Here is a 24,176-nt window from a genome sequence, read left to right as displayed (position 1 = left end):
CATACAGCTGTCATATTTATTTTACGCTGGCTATTATGACTGAGCTTATTCCACTGATAACATGCTTTGAGGAAGGTTTACTTCAGAAATAGGTACCTCTGAGTCCTTGTAATCAAATGTGAACAGAGTGGCTAACATGATTACTGAGCCTGGTTGTAGATGCCTGGCAGATTTCCTTTTATTTTTTCAGCTGCTGGAAAGGTTTAACATTAGGAAGTTTAGGAACAGAAAGAGGAAACCCTGAAGATTTGCAACACTGATTTCAATCTGACCATGCTTCTGTCATGAGTCTGAGTACAACTAACGAAGCATTTAATTTGCAATGAAGTTGTGTAAGATGTTGATGTTAGTTACAAAGTAAAAACCGAAATAAAATCAAATAGGGATTATACAGGTGTAGGAAATATGACTGTGTGGAGGTGTTAAAAATGTGAGACAAGGTTATAAAAATGCATCCTAGATATGGCCGGCGCAATAAAGGACAAGCTCTTCTCTCAGGTAGGCACTGCCTAATTCCTTGTGGTGCTGCTCAGAGCTCTGCACATGATATTTGATTGCTTGGTGTTTACTTTCTAATGAAACAACACTCATCTACACACCTGGTCATTCAACCATAAAATGTAATTCCTTGTCCTATTCACCCTGTCCTAAATCAAACAATTCTCTGCATGTTGCATCGCAAATACAGCTCACTTCCTCCCTTTATGTCTCCAAGTTGCCCTTACAATATATTTTCTTGTTACTTGAAACTCAAAATTGGGGAACAGGTGCATCAGAGGAACAGACACTATAGCTGGTTCTGTGCCAACTCTACAGCTTAAACATTAGAAAGTATTAAAAAATCAAAATAAAACTCAGTAGGGCAAGTTTTCCTCAGTCAGTAGTGCAGCCCCATCTAAAGAGAAGTTGATTTGAGTCCATGAATGAAGCACTGAGGGTTCACCCTCCGTCTAGTTTCATTTAACTCAAGGTCACCATTATCCTCTTTTCCAGCAATCAACTACTCAATCTGGTAATAGCAACACTGACGTCAACGGAGCTGGACACGAGTACCCAATGGACAAGAATTTGACCCACTATTTTTTTCATTGCTATTGTAGTATGCAGAATCCCCTGAACTTGTAATCAAGCAGGGAGAAACCCTCGAACAATCCTTTCTGCTGTAATCTCCACGTATTGCTATAGATCTGGGAGGAAATTGTTAGTCTAGTCTGGGTTTTATATAGCCAATTTGGTTTATACAGCTCTCAAACAGCAAGGGGAGGAATCCTACCCTGCAGTTATGCTGTATAATTGCTTTGGTACTTCTGAAAAGATGATTTGCCTGTTCTATGTGATCTCATATAAATGAGTGGAAGCCATATAAAACACTGGACATGGCTCAAAGTATCAGAGACTTCATACAGTTTTGTATCCTAACTTTTATTCTAGTTGATCAGGGCATTCACTCATCCGTCATTAAATTCTTTAAAAGAGGGATAAGAGTCAGTGAGATGCAACAGCGGATCTGCAGATGCTTTTGTGAAACTTAGGTAGGGTCTAATATTTGCTTGGAAGTCTTCCACTGGTAATTTTCCCACCATTCAATACCCTTTTCTAGGTAAATCATAGTCATATAGGAAAAGGTGGTTTGGAGCAAGATACTACTAAAAAGCATCAGTCAGTTTCTGACAGGGACTAAATTAAGCGTACAGAAATAAAAATACCAATTCCCCTTTATTCACAAAAACATTTCCTCTGATGTTCGTGGCAGCGTTGCACAGATGGACATCAGAGGCGGAGTTGTGGCACTTAGCAGATTTCCAAAGCAGACAGTAAGCTTTAATGACAAAAGGATGCAGGTCAGCTGGTTTGGGTCTGGTTTTCAGAGAGGGTGAGCAGCTCTGGGCAGCACCAGTGGGCAACTGCAGTTAAGGCTGGTTAGGCTTGGATTCAGTCTGTCTGCATCTGATTAGGCAGCTGTTTGACTTCTGACAGCTTCTGAAGAAGTTTGTTGTGTTTATCATCGTTTGGAAGTGTAGAGATGAAAGGACAGAGATTAGGGAGCCAAGAACTGATTCAGAGCATTTCTTAGACTACCTATTTTTGTGTCGTCTTCTGTTTTGCAACTTGTGGTAACGTTCACAAGTGAGGTGCAGAACCACATACCATTTCACTTGAAAATGTGACCTTTGAAATGAAGAAATTTGGATTCAGAGTTCACAGAAAAATGGGAAGTGTGAACAACCTGCACTTCTCAGAGGTGTGAGTTCAGAGCCAGAAGTTAAGTAAAGGGGAGAAACCTATTTCAAAAGCAACCACTTGTTTTATACAGAGGGGCCAGATAAATTCATGTGTTTGGCCAGGTGTAGTCGGTCAGCTGGGGGCTGTATACAAAATCATTTTGAGTAGAACAAAGTAGAGGGTTTTACTAATGGTGAATAGTGCAGAGGAATGAAAGTCTATTTATGAGGAGGGGTGGGCTGCAGAAAGGGAGCACTTCAGCTTTGCTTTTTGGAGCTCACTGGTCTGTGTTCCAGCTATAGCAGACACACTCATCATATAATGTATTTCATAAACTGGTGTTCTTCCAGTTTGTTGTTCTGCACTTAGATGCTTGTTGAATATCCTTCCCGTCAGGCTTAGTATTTTCTGTGCCAGTTTTTTCTGGACTGGGGTATAGAAATTGTGTTATTTCTGGCTTGAGTGCTTTGAAGTCCTTCAGTTTTGTTTCTGCTTTCACACCTGACAGCATCTATCTTTGTAGCCTTGTCCTGTTGACCACAGGGACAAAGGCAGAACATGTAACACTGCTGAAAACATGTGAACAATTAATTTTGCAGTGGGGCCAAAACAGGTTTGTTTTTAAACTACATCCACTCTCAGCCTGTCGCTCTCCTTTTCTGTTTTCCATGGTCACTCTCTCTGTGAAGCACCTTTGCTTTGCAAATTGGCCTGACCTCTTCCAAAGCTCATTTTGTCCCTAAGTCTAAAGTTCTTTTGGTTTCTGCTTTAACATCATTTAAGTCCCATTTCAGCTTTCTTCTAGAGATGAAAAAAGGGCAAGAAAAATTAGTTTCTCTCTCATTTTTGCTCTTACAATCTTTGCTGGAGTTGCCAGCAAAGTTTTTTACGTGAAATCCATGCTTCCCAGCCATGCTGCTCTTAAGAAGGTCATGGAGCTCATCAGCCTCTCTACTGGCTTTATTTTTGGACCTAAATGAAAAGTTAAAATGATGTAAAGTCTATTCCACTTTTCTTTGCATATTTGCAATATGTTAATAATTGCAGCTAATGTTCTCAGAATTATTATTTCTAATGGTTCTTGATGTGAAGCATTATGATATAGCAGTCAGCTTGTCATGGCTTTGACAAACACTTTATCATTCTATTTAAGGAATCAGTTTTAATCTTCAAAGAATGGGACTTAGTTAATTTAGAAGTCAAGCAGAGAGATGGCAGTCATATGAGCTTTTAGCACAATGGATATTCATAAAATATCCCCCATAAAATAGTAAGCCTTAGGGACAGATGCAGTAATATAACATTCCCTCTGTTTTTCCTCCTGCACATGTCTACTCCCACTGAGGATGGTCATTAAAAGTAAGTGCTTGTAAATTCAGAGCCACCTGACCTGCCATAAAAATATTTTTTTAAGAACCTCATGTAGAAAAGCAGGACTGTTCTTTGGTAGGTACTAGTGTCTTTAAGGGAGCTGATTCAGCTAAGTTTGGGTTAATATTCCTGCAGTCAAAGAGAGAACTGTCTTAGTCTCAGAGCAATTATTAAATGCTATTACCTTTACATTTGCAATCTGATGGCAGAATAATGCAGCCTCCTGGGGGAAGGGGAAAAACTCTGGTATCAGGGATATTTAAAACGAGACTGAATAAAAATTGCATGAGGTCCTATATGCAGCAGTCCATTAGTGCTGCACTGCGATAAGACCTATCTCATGCCTTATGTTCCCTTATAGAGAAAAGGAATTTTGGCCTTAACAAGGGCTACTTCATCATCATGATTATGGAGCTATTCTTGAACTCCTGTGAACTCCTATCTGTCTGATTCTTGTAGCCATCACCACTTTTGCCATTTTCATCCCTGCTGACAATTCCCAGCCTTTTTTTCAATGCAGCCTAGAAAGCCATCAGCACTGCTTCAGTCTGCTGGGCACAAATCCATAAGCAGTCAAGAGGGGATTTATGTGCTTAATTCCAGGAATTGGCTGTTTCTCTTCCTACCCCCTTACTCCCCTCCTCCTAAATGGTAGGCACCTCATTTTTATCAGCTGTTTTTTCTGGGTGTTCGGATTTCAGTATGTGTGTGCAGAAATGCTAATCTTGACATATCTTTGTACCTGCTCTGTACCTGAACAGGCTGGGTACAGCCCCAGTCCAGCTACCCAGCCTCCAGCAGCGAGCACAGGCGGGTGAGATCAGGGATGCTGGAGAGTGGCTTTATAGACATGCTCACAGCAGCAGCCCTTGTTATTTCCCTTTCCTGCTTGAGCTTGGAAATTTGTTTACTAAATCATGAGTGTGTTAGTCCTTTAGGAATGAAGGCAAATCCATGTAGACCGTATTTCTGCAGGATTGATTGTGCTTAGTCTTAATCCTGTGTGTAACACAGACCATTGCAATTCATATGAGCAGCCTTATGCTGAGCCAAAGGGCTCTAATTGGAGCAAAGCATCTGAGTCCTAAAGAAACTAAACTGTTTGCCAGCTGCAGAGAAGAAAAAAACCCAACAATGTGTCATTAGTGCCCAAGCCTTGTGCAAGGCAAAGGAAATAATTTCAGTGCAGATTTTTCAATGGGCTGAATATGCCAACCAAGTAGGAGGAGGTGAAAGCACAACCAAAACCCAGGGGGGAATTTCCCTCCCTACCCAAAATAGGCCGAGCAGCATGACCCTGTGCATGCGATCATCTCCTCCACTTAAAAGGCTTCTTGGTATGTGATGGAGACACGGATGCTTTAGTGGATAAGGAAGAAAACCTCTGGTCACAGCCAGATCCTAGAGGTATATTTGCTCTGTATCCTGGCAAAGTTGTTCAGTGCAAATAAGAAAGATCTCCTGTAATAAGTGACCAGTTTTTAAGAAGCTGTGTTTGAGGGTTTTTTCCTAAAATAATCCTGCAGACCTTTCTCCATAACAATTCCATTTTTGGCAATTCTGCTTGAAGAATCTTTCATATGAAATGGAAACGTTTGAAGTGAATCATTTAATTTGTTTAACTTAAGAGAGGTTCCTACTACATTTCATTTTAAGCTGATTCCCTCTAATTAAAGTTCAAGTGACTGTTAAATATTTAGCCTCTTTAAATGAAGATCCAGGAAAGAAAATTTAATAATATTTTCCTTTTTTGCTTTACCTGAAATATGTCTTTTTTGAGTTTTTAATTTGGAAACACCAGTTTAATTTGAGCTACCAGCATGAAAAATTTCCAGGGTTTCAAGCATGATTTAGTATTTTAAATTGAAAAGCTAGACCAATTAATTCTGTATTATTTTAGAGACTTTCCTTTTAAGTTTTGCTGGGGGCAATAAGCAGGAGAGAATCAAATTCTGTGTTGATCAAGCAATCACTCATATAAATGACCAGTTAAATATATAGCCTACGTATTTTTCCATGCTTGAAATATTGGGGATATGCTTGCTGAGGTGTTTTGGTAACTTGACCTGGTTGGCCTGTTTCCTCAGACTTGTGCACCTAGAAGGCAGGATTATGAGATCTGTGTTGTTTCAGAATTTCGGTGAGATGAACGGTTACACAGCTGTCTGAAAATCAGACCATTTTAGGGGACTATCCCACTATGCAGTCAGTCATCCAGTTCCCATGTGGCTAAGCTTGAAAATGTGAACTTGTCTATCTAATAAGCAAGTACTGGCTGTTTTCTCATTGGTTCCCTCCCCTTATTTCTTGGCTGGAAGCTATTAATGTTCAGCTGATTTTCTTTTTTTTTTTTTCCCAGCCTAACTGACTATGACACCAGACAAATTAGTGAGCATTTTGTCTCCATGATTAATCAGTGAGCTCTCAGTTTTGGCACTGTGCTGTAGCATTGCTTGGAGGATAAATAAATATATCAATCAGATATTCCTGACAACTGTAAAACGATTAAGCAAAGGAAAAAAAAAGCTACGCAACAAAAGGTTGAATGATTGCTTCATCACTCTTTAATGTGGAATCAAAAAGTACATGTGTTTTTTGGCTTGGATAACTGGATATGCTAACTTTGAATCAGCATTACTATTTTCTTCTTCCCACTGGATTTGCTGGTAGTTGTTACATGGGACTGAGAAACTTCCTTTATCTGAATTTCTGATGGGTTAAGTTGGAGTTTTAGTTTCTATTTAGAAGTGTGGTTTTAGTCTGAAACGGAGTATGTAAAAATGGAAATTGCTCTCTCAGTGAATCACACTCCTGACTGCTGACCTGACGGACAAAACCCACTTTTTCCTTCTTGCAAAACTGATGCCATTCAGGGAGACTTTGTTGGCTTTACTTCTGCCTCTCACCGTATCGCCACATTCCTAACTAGTTGCAAGGGCAAAATTTGTTCTTGTTTAGTAACTGGTCAACATTCTTGTTTCTGATGCTTTTGGACAAGGCGACTGCAGGGAGACTTTTGCCCAAAGATTTTTACTTTTTTACAATCAGGGTGGATGTCAGTTTGCTGCCCCCAGCCTGGTAGCGGGTGCATGTCCAGCAGCTGGAATATCCTCACGTGCTCTGAGCAGTTTTGGCCTGAGGTCTCTGGGAGGAAAACAAAAGCAACTCTTCCTATCTCCCAGCTGCATTTGTTTTATGTTTTGGAACACAGGGTACAAACTCTGTGCTTGAGTATTTGACCCTACTTGTCAAATACACAACTTTTCATGACTTCAGTTAAATTTATGCCAAGATGTCAGAGGGCAGATTTTGTCTCAACTGATGCAAAATGGCCATTTTGATGCAATTTGGTCTATTACCTATGTCAATGCTAAATATGTAATGTTATTCCTCCATACATATTTTTCCTTGACGCCTTCTGACCACTTAAACTATGGATGACTTGTAAATACATTCACTTACTCAGTTCAGGTGGCCCTGAAGGAATCATGAATAGTTTGGCTATTACAAATATAAATACCTGAAATCTTATTCAGGAAAACATGTTTCATGTGTGCATGCATTACAGTGAGAAGGAAGGAACACCCTGAGAGAGAAGAGATGAAAACTGAAATGCATCCAGCTCCCTTAGCCGAGCCCTGACATAAAGAGGCACAACCTTGTTGAATACAATAGTTGAACTATGTTATCATTCTGAGGTTTTTTTCAAGTAAAATACATCCTCAGTTATAATATCAGCACAATTCCCATTGTATCATTTGTAGTGGTGACTGCAAAAAAAGAGGACACACGCAAGAAAGCATGCCAGCAGTCAGCAGAAGCGTTTTCCTTATCTTCCCTTCCATAAATTTATATCTGAAAACATATCTTTTTCTGAAAACATACATTTTTCTGAAAACATACATTTTTCTAAAACTGCTCTGTTTGCCTGATGATGTGGCAGCACAAAATACTGCTTGGGGGTGGGTAAGGCTATCCATCCACACCTAACAAATGAGTGCCCTGGAAACTCCTCTGCGAAATGCCATTCTCAGGATACTTTGTGTTCTCAAGGTCAGCCTGTTTCCTAACCCTTGTGTCCTTTTCCTTTCTTTCAGGGTTTTGAGGACCCCAAGGACAAGTAAGCAAATTTACTTCTGTCATACACTGTTATGTTTGCACATTTGGGATTTTTTTCTCCTATTAAAAAAAGACAAAAATTAATGCCCAGCAGCCAAGAATAATGCCTGGACTCCCCAGAGATTTCTCCTGGAGGGACAGCCAGTTGAGGGCATGGGATTGACTGATGTGCATTAAGAACTGCTGCTGCCCTCAAAACATTTATTAATTTGTGTGGTTCTAACTTGCTTTTGTAGTTAAAACGCTTTTGCTGCTCTTCACCTTGCCCCAATATTCTTCACTATTTGCTGCTTTGAGAATATCCCAAGAACAAAATCTTCCTGTAAAGTATGTCTAAGTGTTGAACATCTCCAATAAGAGAAATTTATGTATGCATTGAAATATATAGCATTTCTGAGTTTATTTGTATATATTTCATATTGCTCATTATTACATATTACTTATTTCTGAATATAAAAATGAACTCAGAAATTACAGCTTATTTGAAAAAGTAAATTCAAACTTTCATGCTCAAGATACAGCCACATTAAAGCAGCATTTTCATTTTTTTCATATAGTACTTTAAAAAAAATGGTAAAAATAATTTAACAAGACTGGTATTTTGAAAAATTGCTTTTGGAGGAAAAAACCCCAACTGTGTTCGCTTTTTAACTTCTACAGCTGGATATAACATTTCCTATATTGAAGGTGTTTGGAATAATTTCACATTCAGTCCTACTGAATGGCATTAATGGTAAGCTTGCTTAGAGCAAGATCGGGAACAATAGATGAGATTGGTGGCTAAAATATGTTGCTGTTGCTCCTTATCATGTTTCTAGGGCTGGTGGTCAGGACTAAGCGGACCTAAATACTTCTGTGGGCCCTAAGCATCTGGCTTTGGAAAAATTCATATTATGGTGGTTAAACGCTAAGAGCAACACCCTGAAAGTAAAGGAAAGTGCTAAGTTTGAACATGGCAGTATTAAGATTCATTCTCTCCTTCCCTTGCTCTTCACTTCAAACTTGATTTTCGTAACATTTATCTCTGTTGCACCCTGGGATGTTTCACTGGTGCTACAAGGTGTCTAGGGAGAGTCACCAGCGTTTCTTGTTGCATCCATGGCTGCTGGGAACTCAACTGAGGTTAGATGTACTTCAGACAGAAAAGAGCTAGCAGATTACAACAAACTAATTCTTAGGAATAGAACAATTTTAAGTATCCCTCATGAAATAGCATTGCTCTCTTCATAGTTTGTGCAGGAATGCATGAATTGAGCTGCCTCAGTGTTGATCAGAGTCACTCAGAGTCACTCAGCTGGTGAGGAACAGCATTTCTACTGTTGCTCCAAGGACCACTCTCCTCTGTTTGAACAGGTTACTTGAGCTGTTATGGCCAATAACTAAGAGCTGTGTATTTACAGTGCTGATTCAGTGTCACGCCCTCTTATTATAGAGATTGCAGGATTTTTGCATTTCTGGTCAGCACTAAAAGAAACTACTACTACTTGCCTCAGATTCTTTTGATCCCGAAGAATATTTAACTCAAGAACAAAGATTTGGAAAAAAAAATTGCTGGTAGAAAATGTTCATGGTGATACTGGTTAAAATCAGATACCTAAACCATGCCAAGCACTTAACCCAGTGCCTTCACGTGCAGAAACACTAAGCATCAATACTTTTTTCTTACGCTGGAGAAAGACATAGGACCACGCATCTCTGAAAACAAGACCTTACTCTTACATGCCTAAATGCAGATTTAGTTTCTGAATCTAGGCATGAAGCATTTAAAATTATGGCATACATGTATTTTTGGCAGTGGTCACACTCTTCATTTGCGGAAAGTAATTAAATCAGCAGAGCATTTTTGGATTACTCTGAAGCCAGCATCTCTGGGTTAATTGCTAGCTTTCACATTTGCAAGCAGAGTGCAAAAGTTGCTCCAAGCTTTGTTCGTGCTGTTCCGGTCCTTTGCAACAATTTTCTGTTGGCTGCATTTGGAGAAATCTCAGTAGTGCTTTTAAGAAGTGTTTCTGGAAATTTTGTGGAGGCCTGAAATTCTTTTTTTCACCACCACTACCACTATCAATATATCAATAAGTATTTCCACATATGAATTTTGTTAGTACTTCAGCTCTGGCTTACAGGCACTGCCTTCAGGGTACTCCTTAGCGTGGGGAAATTTTGTATTTCAATTTAAAATTACATTTATGGCAATGTACCCAAACTTGCTGTACAGTAATTTAGTTTGGGTACAACTTTCTGAGAAAGGCACCTGAGCAGCTAGGTATATGCAAGGTGACTAAGCTTCCCTGCAGTCTACATGAAGGTGGCTGCCTCACTGTGAATAGCCCAGCAAGGCAATTTAAAACCTGCAGGGGTGTTTCTACACAATCTGCAACCACGTAAGTTATTGCAGTATTAAAGATACCCTCAGCAGGATAACGACCTATTACAAAACTGGAGGCAGCCAAGGCCAAAGCCGGAGCAGGAAGTTTCTTCCTCTCTTCACGTCTTCCTGAGTGACTCTTTTAGACTGGAACTCGAAATTTAACTGAGGTTTGCCAAGATGCTGAGCCAACTCCTTTGCTTCGGTTCTAGGGGAAAAACGTATTGCGTCTCTTGTGCATGGTATGAAATGACTAAATGTGAATGACCCAAATGTGTAAATAACTCACAGGATCTTGGAAGACATTCTGTAAATATGAAGTCTAATTATTTCCTTGCTCATTTTTTGAGTCCAGAAGACATTGTGAGGACTGAATGAAAATAAACAGTGTCGTCTTGAATGCTCAAGCAGATGTGCTTCCTCTAAGGAAGTGTCTAGAAGTAAATTGAATGTCCTGTCTGTCTATGGACAAAACCACTTTTCATTTCAAAGTGGAATATATGAAGTTCAAGAAATTAAATAACTCCAGAGCCCCAAAATAAAAAAAAAACCTCTTTTCCCTAACCTCACTGGAATATTGACTGGCTAAAATAGAGCTAAGACCTTGAGAGAAACGAGATTTGCAGTTGCCATGTGGTCACTAAATAGATGCCGATGGTGTGTTGTCATGACCCAGCTGAGGTGTAGACACATTCAACTCACTGGCTGGGGCAAAGGGAGTTGGAATGGAAATGAGTAGATGGGCCTGATTTATTTGTCTCTTGACAAGAGCTACATGGTAGAGTTGGGGCACAGAGGGCTTCTTGAAATCTGTTCCAGTTTTTCAGAAAGCTTTTGGAGAGCCTTTCTTTTGGAAAGGGACCTTTAACTTTTAAAAGTAGAGTCACGTTCTGGTTTGTAAGCTGCTTTGAGCAGTCGCCACTCTACAGCACAGTCATACCTGTAGCAGGTTGTAGACACATTGTACCCGCTGGCTGCAACACAGGGTTTGTGCGTTATGCACTGTTATGCAGTAGAAATAAAACGGAGAAAATAAAGGAGTGTAGCTTTTCATAATGCTTGTCAGACCTTGGGACTTTTTCTCCAGAGTGCCTAAGGTAAAGGTCACACAACATGAGCTGTAAGTTGCTGTGCCATCAGGGGGTTTGCACATAGAAATAATTATCCATGGAATATGCCTCGGTGCGAGTGAGGGGCATATTCCAATGGATAACTCTTGGTGTATCCCATGGATAACCTTGACAATCGTGCAAGCAGAGCAGAAAAACAGCACTTCAGGATTAGCTTTTAATTTCTGCCTATAGCAGGTTTTAAGGCAGGCCATTGAAGTGACAACATCAAGTCATTCAAATCCCGTTAGAATTTAAAAAATAACTAGAGAGTTTGGGGAGGTGCCTCAGTGCAAAAATGCCTCAGAGCAATTAAGTTCTCAGTGGTATTTTTTTCAATAGTTTTTGAAAATCAGTCTAATTTTTCTGAAGCTTTAGCTTAGCATCAGAAACACACTGATGCTAAAGATTGTAAGCAATTTAGAAATCTCATTCTACATATTTAGAAAGCAGAATCTAATCTGAATTGTTTTCTTTTGCTACTTTTTTTTTGCAACCTTTCCTTGAGCTAAGTAAATATCTTGTAAACAGAAAATTTTTTCTGCTTTGTACTCATAAATAACTGCATAAAGGGGAGGCAATTGAATATCAGGCGATGTTTTTTTCCACGTTTTTTTCTGTAAACAATTTTTCTCCAAAATGGAGAATTGTTCAAGTTCAGAAATTTTCATATAAATATTTACAGAAATTATTGTTGGGAAGCAAGAAATATGACTGCTTACATAAATCATTGTGCCAGTTCAGGCACTAATAGCTAAGACAGCACAGCAGTGCATGAAAGAAAAAGGTAGAGGACTGGTGGAAGGAGACTACTACCAGTTTTAGAAGGAGAGTAAAGAGACTGCAAGGCAAGAAATTGTATGTAGTATAGAAAAAGGGCAAGTAAATCAAATCCTTTCACTAGTGGGCTCTCAATGTGCTCTAGAGCCAATATATTTCGCATCTGTTTTCCAACTTGAAGCTGTCATAAGCAAAATGCCATTAACCTGCAGCTTGTTATACAGTGAAATGATAACGTGGTGAAGAAGGTGAAATTGTCTTGTCCTCTTATGCTCCTTTTTCATGACATCCTCAGGAATACACAGGAAAGTATGAACCCAGAAGATGAAGTGGATGAGTTTCTGGGCCGTGCCATCGATGCCAGAAGTATTGATAGGTTACGCTCTGAGCATGTGCGCAAGTTCCTCTTAACATTCAGGGAGCCTGACTTGGAGAAAAAGGTAACATCTAAAAATCATTGCAACATGTCAGTCAGGCTTGTTAGGAGTTTTAGTTCTCCTGCATAAGGTCAGGCTTTTATATCTATAGGTAATGGTCAGTTTTAGGTCTTGGAGGTGGGGCTGTGATCTTAAAAAATCTGTGCTTCTTCATGGAAACCTTAATATCCATGTCCCTAGAAAGCCACAGCCTTCTGAAGAGAGCACTGGGCAAGAAAACCAAGACATTTCTGTCAGACACATGAATATACAATGATTAGTTGTAAAGGGAATCTAGAATAAACCAGCTTTGTTTCTCTGACCTTGAGGCATCCAAACAGAGATTGCAGTCACCCCTTATCTCCCTCAAATCACTGGAGAAACCCACTTCAGCCTGGCCAAGCTCCAAATCACCTCTAGAGGGGTGATTTTGCCCTCCCAAGGAGCCCCAGGTGCTACTAAGGTTCATGCAATTCATACTCTAGTCATTTTGGGGAACCCGTTTTAAGCAACAAGTAGAGTTCCCTGGCTCACAAGTCTACTAAAGAGCAGTAACATACCTAGGGCTCCCCGAGCTTCCTGACTTTGTTTCAGATATCATTGTTTTGGGGCAAAGATCTTTTCAATTTCTCTGTCTGTATAATAGAGACAACATCAGCTCTAGATGGCCGTGAAGTTAAATTCAGTTGAGTCCAGAGGTACCCAGATATTATTATTAACGGTACTATATAAACTGCTGGTTTTAATTGCCCAAAGAAAGTCAAAGGCATCTTTTTTCTTTTTCTTTATCCAAGTACATATCCTTGGGACACTTGAGTGGTCTTCAGGTTAAACTCATTATTCTATGGAATAATCAGTAATTAAGTTTGCACTAACTATTTTAGCATTTTATTTAGAAACACTCTTTCAATGACAGAAATTACAACCTATTGTGAAAGCTGTTCAATGAATCAGTGTGGGACTGGATAATAGCTCAAGTGTATAATTTCCCCCCACTCCTTCCCTTCAATTTTATAGCTGAAAACTGCTTGGGAAATAAGCATTTCACCTGTTCTGAGCACCTTTTATTTTGTGGTTCAAACACTGAGACCGTCTGTACTGAGAACCATGCTTCAAGCTAAATAAAGCATCTTTGGGAATCAGATGCAGCTCCCATGTGACCGATATGTTGACAAGTAGTTGGAAGGAGCAACTGTGTGAAAACCGCAGCATCCTCACACTATCATTAGAACGAGCCAAGCCGTCTGCACAAAATACAAGGTTTTCTAATTAGCAACATTCATCCCCGTTAGAGGAAACTTCCCGTGGAAGAAGTTTAGATCTAATGACGGTGACCTACAATCACAGTCCCAGTTAAACCATTCCTGTTCCTCTTGTGCAAGGGCCAGATGTTGAATCCTCTCTCCACTCAGCTGTGGGGTTTTGTCCCTGGCCTTTGGGTCTGTTCGTGCCCTTACAGCTAGCCCAGGGAGAAGGGGAGTTTGTAATGTTAGTCATTTCCTACCAGCTCTACTTTCCAAGGACCCAAACGGAAGCCAAGTAAGAACTGTTTGCAGAGAGAGGGCAGCCAGCCAAATTTCCCACTAACATAACCCTGTTTGCATTTTTTTGCAGTACTCCAAGCAGGTGGATGACAGGCTTGGAGCCTACGTGGCTTGTGCCTCCCTAGTCTTCCTCTTCATCTGCTTTGTTCAAATCATAATTGTGCCACAGTGAGTACCTTTTCATCCCTTTGCTCCCGTCTGCTCCCCTCCTCTATTCTGGCCTACTTTCTTTGTTTTTTTCTTGAGAATTCAAAGCACCAAGGGGAAGAGAAAAATCCTTAAATAATTCATACGCAAGTGATGCGTGGTGCTTATTGTTTTCACTCATTTCTAGTGCAGATTAAAACCTCCTCACTGGCACGTGAGGATTTCTGTTTTCCCAGTGTGATTTCTCTTACCGTTTACCTCCATCTTAGTAAATTCAGTTCAGCACATTTATAAGCCTCTGGAAAACAAGTATCACTAAGTAGGAAGGATTGCCCACTAAGGTGTAGTATACATTCACAACACAAGACTAGGATGTGCTCTTATCTGAACGCAGTGGGACAAGGAGGTAGAAAAGCAATCACAGCCTCATTGCTCAGAGCACTGAGGTCTCAGCCTCTGCTTCACAGATGGGGCATAACCTCTCATGCATTTATTCTTCTGGACTCAGGGCAGCAGTGCAAGAAGAAAGGCAGAGAGGGAGTTGAGCTATACATGTCTAAGCTTTGAGTAGCTCACTCCAGGTTTAAGAGTTGCAGTCATTTCTTTCTCCAGGCAAGTGTGGCATAAGCTCCTCAGGGCTGTGGGGCACAGTGCTCCTGGACCACTGCGGTGAAATGCTTTGTCTGAAAGGCATGGTGTAACCCACTGGATCTTTTCCAGCAGTGAGGCCCGCAGACATGGTATTTCTTCTCAAAGAGTTCATAAAAAATCCCCTAAAAATTAAAGCATGTTGGTATTTCCTGTGCTCTGGTTTAGCAGCAATAATATATCATTCACTGAGCACTGCTGTGTTGGAAATAAATTTGGAGTTAGTCATTTTTAATCTGAAGAACAAGATCACAGAAGCTCTGAAAATGCTCCAAATCCATCTTCATTACAAGAAGACAAAAAATTGTTTAAAGAGCTCCTATATTATTTTAGACCATTGCAACTGCTTTCTACTTCTGTTCACACAACAGATCTTTTCAGAGTAGAGATTGGTTTGTAGTGTTCAGATCAGATATTCAGAAGGTCATAGAAATGACGCGTGGTCTGATGTTTGAGGTCATTCACTCTCACAGGCAAGAGGACATTCACTTCTGCTCACAGAAAGATTGAATCAGCAAAATAACCTCAGTACAAATGCACTGTGTAAACAGACAGATCCGCTTCAGGAAACTGGAAGTGAAGTGAAGCTGAAAGAGGCTGAAAATTGAAACTAGATCAATCCCAGCAATTAATGCATTGTAATTATGTCCAAAAATGTTCTTTGAGAGTAATCTGTTTAGCAAGGGCTTACACTCTGGATCTCTGGATATTACTGCTATGACTTCACACCTGCAGAGACCCTCTACCAGCTTTTGTGTTGCTCATCAAGCTCCCTAAGCAGCCACTAAGCTGTCTCCATAAAACCCAGTTTAACATTTAAATGACAACTTGACAATTTCTGATCTGTGGCAACCATATGGCTGACTCCTTTGTATTACGCAGGAGCCAATCCCTTATGGCAGCGTGGTGTAAATGTCATGCTGCTCAGTCTCCTTCCACGCTGTCCATAATGGTGGTGGTTGGGTCTTTTTGGTAAGTTCTGAAGTGTCCTTAGGCAGCCTGGCCTGTCTGAAAGATGGTTTGGTTCAAGAGTAAATAAAATTCCATGTTTTAACTGCAGGTCAGATATACTTTCCTTCATCTTTTGGTTTGTTTTCCCTTATGTTTCAATTGCGATTGGTCTTTCATTGAAGGTAACAGTTAAGCAGCAACTGAAACCACAGGTGTGTATGTGTCACCATCAGAGCTTCATGAAAGACACAACATGGAATTTGAATCTGAAACTAGAAACAAAATGGCAGTGATCATTTATGACGATAAAGAGGAATAGCTTTAATGAATTTCACAAAGGCTCAAACTGTGAATTAGCAAGTACAATTATCTTAGTAGCCATGGGAGAACACGGTGACAAGCTGGCTTTGGTGTGGCTGGCCTCAATGTCACATCACAAGAATACTTCCTCCGAATTATGAACAAGGCTGACTCCTGGGAGGGAGTCCTGTCATACTGAGACCAATCACTGGGAACTTGTTGTTGAATATCTTCGTGATCAAAACAGGTGAAAATGCATAGTACAGAGTTGGCCCTGGGGTCCTGTCGTGCTTCAAAGTTGGGAGGAACAGGAACCTCTCAAGCTGGTCAAGCTAAGGCTGTTTTCCCTGACTGTCCTCATGCTGTGGTTACTCCCATCCCATGCAGGAGGCAGAGCACGGAGGGCGGTGCAGCGCAGACATTCCCTGTGCATGGCGAGGACGGGCAGCTATTCCCACTGAGACTATTCCCACTCGGCTGCACTGAGCGCTCAGCACTCTTTCCTTCCCAGGGGTCTCCTGCCCACAGCCATCCAGGGGCTGATCTGCCATAACAAATTGTTCTATCAGCTCCTCTAGCGCATGAAATATTTCTTAGTCCCTCTGCTATTACCCAGGCAGGAAGGTGATTGCCACAAAAAATGCAGTATTCTTTGCTCTACAGCCTGTGTGTGTGATTCAAAGTAAGACAGAGTATCTGTTGGTATTCAAGGCACCTCGCATCTCCTGCTGCTATCCTAATTGGAAAGCCTGTGCAGTGTGCCATAGCTTGTACAAATAGCATGTTCTGGAGGGCAGAGCTGTAGCTATTCTGTATGCTGTGCATTAAAAAAAAAAAAAATCTCCTTGATTTCAGCTCTACATTTATGCTGGGTTTTTACCTGACCTGTTTCCTGATCCTGACCACAGTGGTGTTTGTTTCAGTCATTTACTCCTGTGTAAAGGTAAGTACTTGTGGTTTCTTTGTAGAGTCCTTTGCCTAAGATAACTAGATCAGCAGTCTGTTTCTTCAACTAACAGAGCATGTTTTGTTAGCCATCCTTTCCACACTATGTGATAAGGGTTACAGAAAAAGCCTTTTGATAAGACAGAATGAACTGCAAACAGATGTTAGAGTTGGCATCTCTTTAGCTCAGCAAGAAGTAATCATTCTGTGGATCTGCATGTGTATTATGTCCCCTGCAGGCACTCTTATATTGATATAAGAAGAACACATTTTCCAGTGTGGAACGAAACACTGGCCATTCGTTTCCTCCCTGTAAACTTCCTGCAGAGTCGCCTGTGTACTGGCCCCTGCTGCATATGCATGTTTGGGTAGGCAGATAATCAGAAGCAGAATATCATCAAGGAAGAATGTCCTGGGGGAGAAGTAAAAGCCATAAACATATAGAAGTTTATCAGCCTTTCTCAGATGAATGCACAGAACGTTCAACATTCAGTGGGCTCGTTCCTGTAACTGGTTTTGGTCAGCAAAAAAATACATTGTGTGAAATCTGAAAACATATTAATTCTTCTTGGCAGGCTGTGGTAAATTGGCAGTTAGCGCTTTGGGAAGGATGATGTGCTCATCTTTTTCACTCAAAGATATTCCAATCAAAATGTTGATGCCAGTTTATTGGTTCTGCAGTTTGGGGGATCCTTCCAGTCTAGCAGTGTCTGAATGCGGGATACATTCAGTTTCAGGCTTCTTAGCCCAAGCTCATCTTTGTTCCTCAGAGCCTGCAATAATATAGCTCAATAGCATTATGTTTCCTGCAGCAGAAACAGTGGGGTAGTGGATTGTGTCAGGCAGATGATTTGCCTCATTTTAATTATCTTCTCTGTGCCATTTTCAACAGTTGAATGTGGGTGCTCTTGACAGACTTGCACCTTTTGTGTCTTTTTGATTTTTGAAAGTCAGATGTGAAGAATTAAGCTTTGCCTTCTGGTTTAATAAGAGCTACAAACTGTTCCCAGTGAAAGAAGCTTCAGGTTGTATTTGAACTTAACAACTCATTCACGGGGCTTCCCTTGGGCTTATGACAATTTTAAAGAGAACCTAGTTCATAAGCACAGCATCTCGTTGATCCTGCTTGTTTACCAGCAATGAGAATTACAAGTCTGAAATAACAGTGCTAATAGGAAGGCTTGGGTCCCTTGAGCTGGGAAATGGTACCCAAAGATGCCTGGTTATATTTGGTGTGTCTGCTGCACTTGAGGATGCTACTGAGTGTCAATAGTTTGTAAACTGGTATTAGAAATTAATGTGATTAGAAGTTAATTAACAACCAATGTGGAAAGCTTTTGTTAACAGCCACAAAGGACTTGGAAACTTGGTGCAGAGCTGCGCTGGAGCCTACTTATGCTTCATTGCCACCGGCAGCAAAATCCCAGTGCAGTGCCAGCCATGCAGAGCCACACCAGCACAACAGCTGTACTAGTGCCATGCACATACTGGGGCAACAGCAAATATTGGCAGACCCAGACCTCTGAAGCATTCAAGCTGGCTGATTTGCAACCAGACAGACTTCAAGGCCCACAACTGTTTGTCACCCACTGGCTTTTATGGGCTTAGGTTGCTTCCACGTACTGACAGCAGCACTCATTTCTTGTGTCATCATTCAAAGGTCTTGGGTTTGGTTTGGGCTTTTTGGTGTAATATTATTGCTGATCTTAATTATCAAATAATTTAAAAGGCACACAGTATTTTCAGTCCCTGTGACGCTGGGCAGGGGTTCAGTCTTGCTTTCTTGCCTTGATCTTCAAAATCCTGTAGAAGAGCTCTGTTCAATGGTGCCTGCAACAGTTTTCAGGTTGCCTTTGCCTCAGTGCACAGGCCCTGGAACCACGGGACATCAGAGGGAATTCAGAACTAACACCAGAATTTAATGGGATTTTATGAAGCTTCTGGTATTTGCAACAGTGAGTTTTCAGCATGTTGGCCCAGACCCACAGGGTGCTTATGTACAACATTCCGTGTGGCCAGTGCCTTCTGAGCACAGATGGCAAGTATTGAAAATATCAGTCCTTCTAGCTCCAATACCTTTTTGTTTACCCCTTTTTTAGTGCTCCAAATTAGCCTCTGCTGACAACATCTGATCTTGAGATGATTTGTTTAGAGGATGGGTCCTTCTATCTTGCAGCTACCTGTCTGAGGGCAGGAGCTCCCCATAGCTGCCACCTACTTCTGTCGTTAAAGATGTTAGTGTTTCTAGTCAGAGTTTTTTAAGCAGTGGGTTTACCCAGCCCTTTGTTAAGGGGTGTTACTTTATTGTCAGCATTGTTTGTTTTGTTTCACACTCATAAGTGGGGTAGGAGAGCATGTGTTTTACATGCCAAATGTTCATTCCACACAAAGTTGGGAAGCAGGTGTCCACCCCAGGATATCAGCGTAAGCATAACTTTTGCCTGTTTGCTGTGCTGTTACATGATAAGTGACTCTCTTCTCCTCCCTCTTTCCAGCTTTCATGTGAGATTTTCCTTCCCTGTTTTGGCCTCTCCATCTCTGGCTTTGACAGTGGCCAGCAGGCTCTTTCTGGACATCTTGATCATGTTTTATTTTCTTTTGCTGTCATTATTATCTTCCACTATAAAATTCTCCACGGACTAGAAGTTGATCCTGGAACTGCCAATGCAGCCAGCTTGGCTTTCCAAGTTTCTTCAGCTGTAATAAACAAGAGAGTTCCAGTTCTTCACTTTGATGCTTCATGAAGACTTGGCCACCGCAAGATGGTGTTCCTTCCCAATAGAGTCTAAGGTCATGGGAACCAGGGTCGCTTCACGAATACTCCACTGACAGACATCTGTTTTGCTACTAACTTATCAAGTTTTGTTTCTTCTTAAAATCCTTAACTTCTGGTATCTACACTGCTGTGTGGAATTCAATTTCTTGCATGTTCCTGGGAGCATGTCTGAGAGAAATCGCAAGTTATCCTTTATGAGGAAATGAGTTTTTTCTCTAGCTTTACATAGGTGCAGCTTGGCTACCTGTTTCTTTGCCTCCTAAAGCTGGTCTAGATGCTCCTAAAGTGTTTGGTTTTTTTTCTCAAGCAGCAGAAAAAATACCTCTGAAAACTGTACTTTTTTAATAGACTAATAAATCACTGTGAAGTAAGATACATAAATGGACTTGCAACATCAAATTGCCTGGAGATGTTGTCTTTTACTCCAGAAGCATATTAATGTACTTCAAAATGACTCAAAGGCTTTTATTACAAATTGAAAAATCAGAACTTAAAGACCTCATCGTTTTTTTCATCTCACAACACAACAGCAATTATCTAAGCCGTTTTCCATGTCCACAATATATGTTAAGAAGACAAAAAGGAGAAATATTACTCTTCTGTCTATGATCAGCTGTTATTGCACAGTACAGTATTTAATATATCTTTGTGATGCAAATGGCTGGAGGTTGTGGATTATTTTCCATATAACACTAGTACTTGTTGAATAGCTTTTTAAATTTGGACTTTCACCCATACAGCAGTGACCTACCTTCCCCTTCTATATTCATTGGTACCACCGTGCTTTCTGAGCATCTCTCCTCTGGGAGATGTCTTCCCGCAGCATTTCAATTCAGAATGAACTGAAATCAACCGAACAATCCAAATTCTTTTTTTCCTACTGTGGTTATTTTTCTTTACATGGGGATTTTAGGAGGGCTAATAAGTGACCTCAAGCTTATACTGCAACCCAAACATGAATCTTGGCTGCTCAAATAGATCGCATCCTTTCTTTCAGCCCCTGTTCTCAGTAATGCACATGTGGGCTTAGAGTTGCCATTTCATCAGATCTTTGCTTGTCCTATTCTTCACTCAGGCAAGATTTGAGTCTTACTAAGAGGAGTAAATGGTGTCGGACAGTAAAAACCGATGGACTAACCAGCAACAGTGCGTGGATTTTCACTGTACTATAACATCTTGGTGTTCTGCTTCTTTTCCTAGGACAGAAGTGATTTTATTCTATTTATTGGAGAATTGGGGGGGAAGTCAACTTCTTTTCATTTTCCTTCTCTTTTGTTATACCCCTGACTTGTGGATGTTTTCATGGAGGAAACATTGCTAGTGTGGAGCTGAATTGTCAGAGCTGAGACAGGTCCCCCATTTCTATCATAGAAGTTCTCCAAGCTGCAAGTATTCCTGGTCTTTGTCTGCTTCTGTGAAATGGGGAGTGTTATTTATGCTAAAGAGCCTCCATGAATGTTGTTCACAAGACAAAGATTCCTCAGATGTGCAGCGTGGCTGTGCCATTGCGCTCTCTATTGCAATCTTGACCTCCTATGGTTTTTGGCATTTGTTTCCTCTTCAGGACTTTTTCCAGCTGTACTTGTTTACCGACCTAAAATTCCTCTAGTTTGCAAAGTAATGAGAACCAAGATTAATACAAAGAAAACATGTTTTCATTAGAGTTTAAGTGTCTTCCACTGATAGCTTTGCTTGATATCTCAGGCTTGGTTCAAAGTCGGGCTTTTTTGGGATCATTGGCATCGAGGGCTTGAGCCAAGATCCACAACAAAGCACTCCCAAGTTTTATTTAGGTGCCTGATTTCCCAGAGATTACAGAAGGAGGTTAGGTCCGTGCATACCTTTGTGGAGCTTGGCCTTGGGGCCTACAGAAAGGGGTGGCAGGAAAACCTGTCCTGCTCTCATCTTGTGAGAAACCTGTCTAACTGCAGCACAAATCCTCCTTCTCCCTCCAAATCCTATGAAGGTTAGAGCAGAGGAAAGCCCCATGGCGTTTCCCACATCCCTGCACTGGTAGGGACCTGCTAGCTGATGTCTGCGTGGAAGCAGCTGGACATGGTAGGGCAAGGACATATTTTGGTTCTTGGCTTATCAAAAAAGCCAAGGATTTATATATCAGCAAGGTTTCTTTCTGGGAGAGAGGTGTTTTGCTTTGTTTTATAGTGCCTGCATGAGCCTGAAGGATTGCATAAGCTTTCGGTGAATTTCAATCAATTCTCCTTCAGTGCAAACAAGTCATAACCCCCATTTCCCCGTTCCTCCTGTCCCCCACAGAGCCTTGCCCTGTCCTCTCACCTGCAGTTAGCTGTGGTTTTTTGTTGCAGGTGAAATCAGTTCTTTCGAAACTCTTGTCACAACCTCTCTCTCCATCTATAAAAGTCACCAGCTAATCAGTGCTATGGCCGTTCAAACCCGTCGTAATTACATTGTAGGACTGCTGTGTGGGAAGCTGTGCACTGACAGAATGCTGCATCTCTGAAGATGTAAGAGTGAAGGATAAAAGGGAAAAGCAAGACTTTTAATAGAAACATTAGTCATAGTTAAATTGCAGTGCCGTGTCGCTGCACTGCTAGCTTCTCCATGTCTCTAAAAATACCCTCTAGTGGCTTGGTTATTCATGCAGCATGCTGGTAAGGAAAGGAGAAATGGGTCTGGAGAAAACTTTGGCAGTCTTTAGCAGAGCCCCTCTGCCCCGGTGTGATGGCATGGAGGGGAAGGGCTCTGCGGGGCCGATGCTCTCCGGCAGAGGGTCTCCGTGCACAAGGGTTCCCTGGTGTCCATCTCTCCTTTCTCCAGGCCCTGAGCTGGCACGGAGACAATGGTGGCACATGAAGAGAAAGGGTTGCTTTCATTGTTTTCTGGACTTCTTTTGTAGATAATGCAATGCAAGGAGGCCTCACGCGATGCTGAGGGGGGACTCTTGCTGCAAAAGGCCCCTGGTTAATCTCGGCTTTAACACAGAGGTGGTTTCTACCCAGAATACGATGCAGCACCTAAAGCGAAGCATGCTGGTGGCCTGCAGTCAGAAAGCAGTTAGAAGACAGCTTCTAGCTCTGATAGTAGTGATCACTGGGACAGTCTGTCTCGGGGAGCTCTGTGATTGCCCTCACCAGTGGTTATTTTTAGCCCCGTGTGTCTGTGGTGCCAAGTGCCATAGACCAGACGAAGCCAGCTGGTTTCTCCAGCACCTTTCACTGAGGGTCTGGTAGATCACAAGACTAGCCTGGGCTTTTTTAACAGTCTGTTTCTGAAATGGCACCAGAAAGTCCTATGATACGCCTCTGTGATCCAAGGGATATGACATGTATTTTTTAATTTCTACTGTTTTTAAATTTTTGATCCAGTAATTTACAGGCTCAAGCTCCTGGCTATTTCAGTTACAGATGGCTTGTGGTTTGCTTCTCACAACAGGATGAGCACAGCCCTGCAAGCCATGCTGTCTTGGCTCAGGAGCCATCATGCCCATTAGGAGGGACTAAGTAGATTTGGTGAGGCAGCTGGGCCTGTTGCCATGAGGTGGTCACGTGTCTGCTCACCCTTGTTCCAGAGCTGACATCCCCCATCACCATTGTCTAACCCCTGTGCATCATCCACGCTGGCACTGTGCTGAAGCATGTGGGCAGCTCAAATGCAGGTTATAATCTGTAAAAGAAGCAATTATTTTACATGTTTATTTAATTTTTTTTTCTCACATGCAGCTTTTCCCAGCTCCACTCCAGACTCTTTCCAGGAAGATTGTACAGTCCAGGACTAACAGTACCTTAGTTGGAGTCTTTGCCATTATCCTGGTTTTTCTATCTGCCTTTGTCAACATGGTATGTGCATTATTTCCTTTTGACCCGCTCAGTTCTGCGTGGTTTTCTTATTGGCGCTCTGCAGCATCATAACCCGTACAACCACTGGGTTCAGTGTAATCCCACCTAATGCTTACAGCATCTGAGGGCAGTTCCCTTTTGCTTTTTGGGCACAGAAGATAAATGGGAGCCCAACAGCTGCATTCCTGTAGCCCATATATATGCCTGACACCGATTTGTGCCCATGTTCTTTTCTGATTCTTTAAAGTCTTCTGCTCCAAGTATATAAGCCAAGCCTGAAGTGTACCCCTGCATGAAGGGCCAGCACGGGGCCGATGCGTCATTTAACTCCCACAACGTTGAGTGGGACTTAAGTGTTGTGTAGGCTCTGTGCTGGCCTTCTGCATGGTGCTGCATCCTGCTTCAAGTGCAGTAATCACCTAACAGGGACTGTGAGGACTTTGCTTTGAGTTGCAATTTTGGGACCGGTGTGGTCTAGCTTTGCATTCAAAGCTGCTGCTGATTTCAGACTCAGAGAAAAGATGGGCTGTTCTCTAGGACCCTGCAACTGCTGGTTGCTCACTTGTACAAATGGCTTGAAGGCTGAATGTATTTTAAAGAAACCACTTGAATATTCTCTATGCTGCATACATCTATCTCATTTTTTAAGGGGGGGGGGGGGGGGGGG

At 41.5% G+C, this 24,176-nt stretch overlaps 1 protein-coding gene across 1 annotated transcript in view; it reads left to right on the top strand.

The window, feature by feature from the left end:
* Window positions 1-24,176, top strand: part of ADCY5 (adenylate cyclase 5) — a 222,757-nt gene that overhangs the window by 182,052 nt on the left and 16,529 nt on the right. The window contains exons 9-13 of the mRNA XM_026852915.1: window positions 7,692-7,714; window positions 12,263-12,407; window positions 13,998-14,095; window positions 16,829-16,916; window positions 23,393-23,509. Coding sequence (XP_026708716.1) covers window positions 7,692-7,714; window positions 12,263-12,407; window positions 13,998-14,095; window positions 16,829-16,916; window positions 23,393-23,509 — 471 coding nt within the window. The remainder of the gene's footprint in view (window positions 1-7,691; window positions 7,715-12,262; window positions 12,408-13,997; window positions 14,096-16,828; window positions 16,917-23,392; window positions 23,510-24,176) is intronic.

This window comes from Athene cunicularia (genome assembly GCF_003259725.1).
Source record: "Athene cunicularia isolate RWA chromosome 7 unlocalized genomic scaffold, athCun1 chr7_part1, whole genome shotgun sequence".
In the NCBI taxonomy this organism is placed as follows: Eukaryota; Metazoa; Chordata; class Aves; order Strigiformes; family Strigidae; genus Athene; species Athene cunicularia.
Note: the sequence above shows the minus strand (reverse complement) of the source record. Positions and strands in the feature narration are given on the sequence as shown.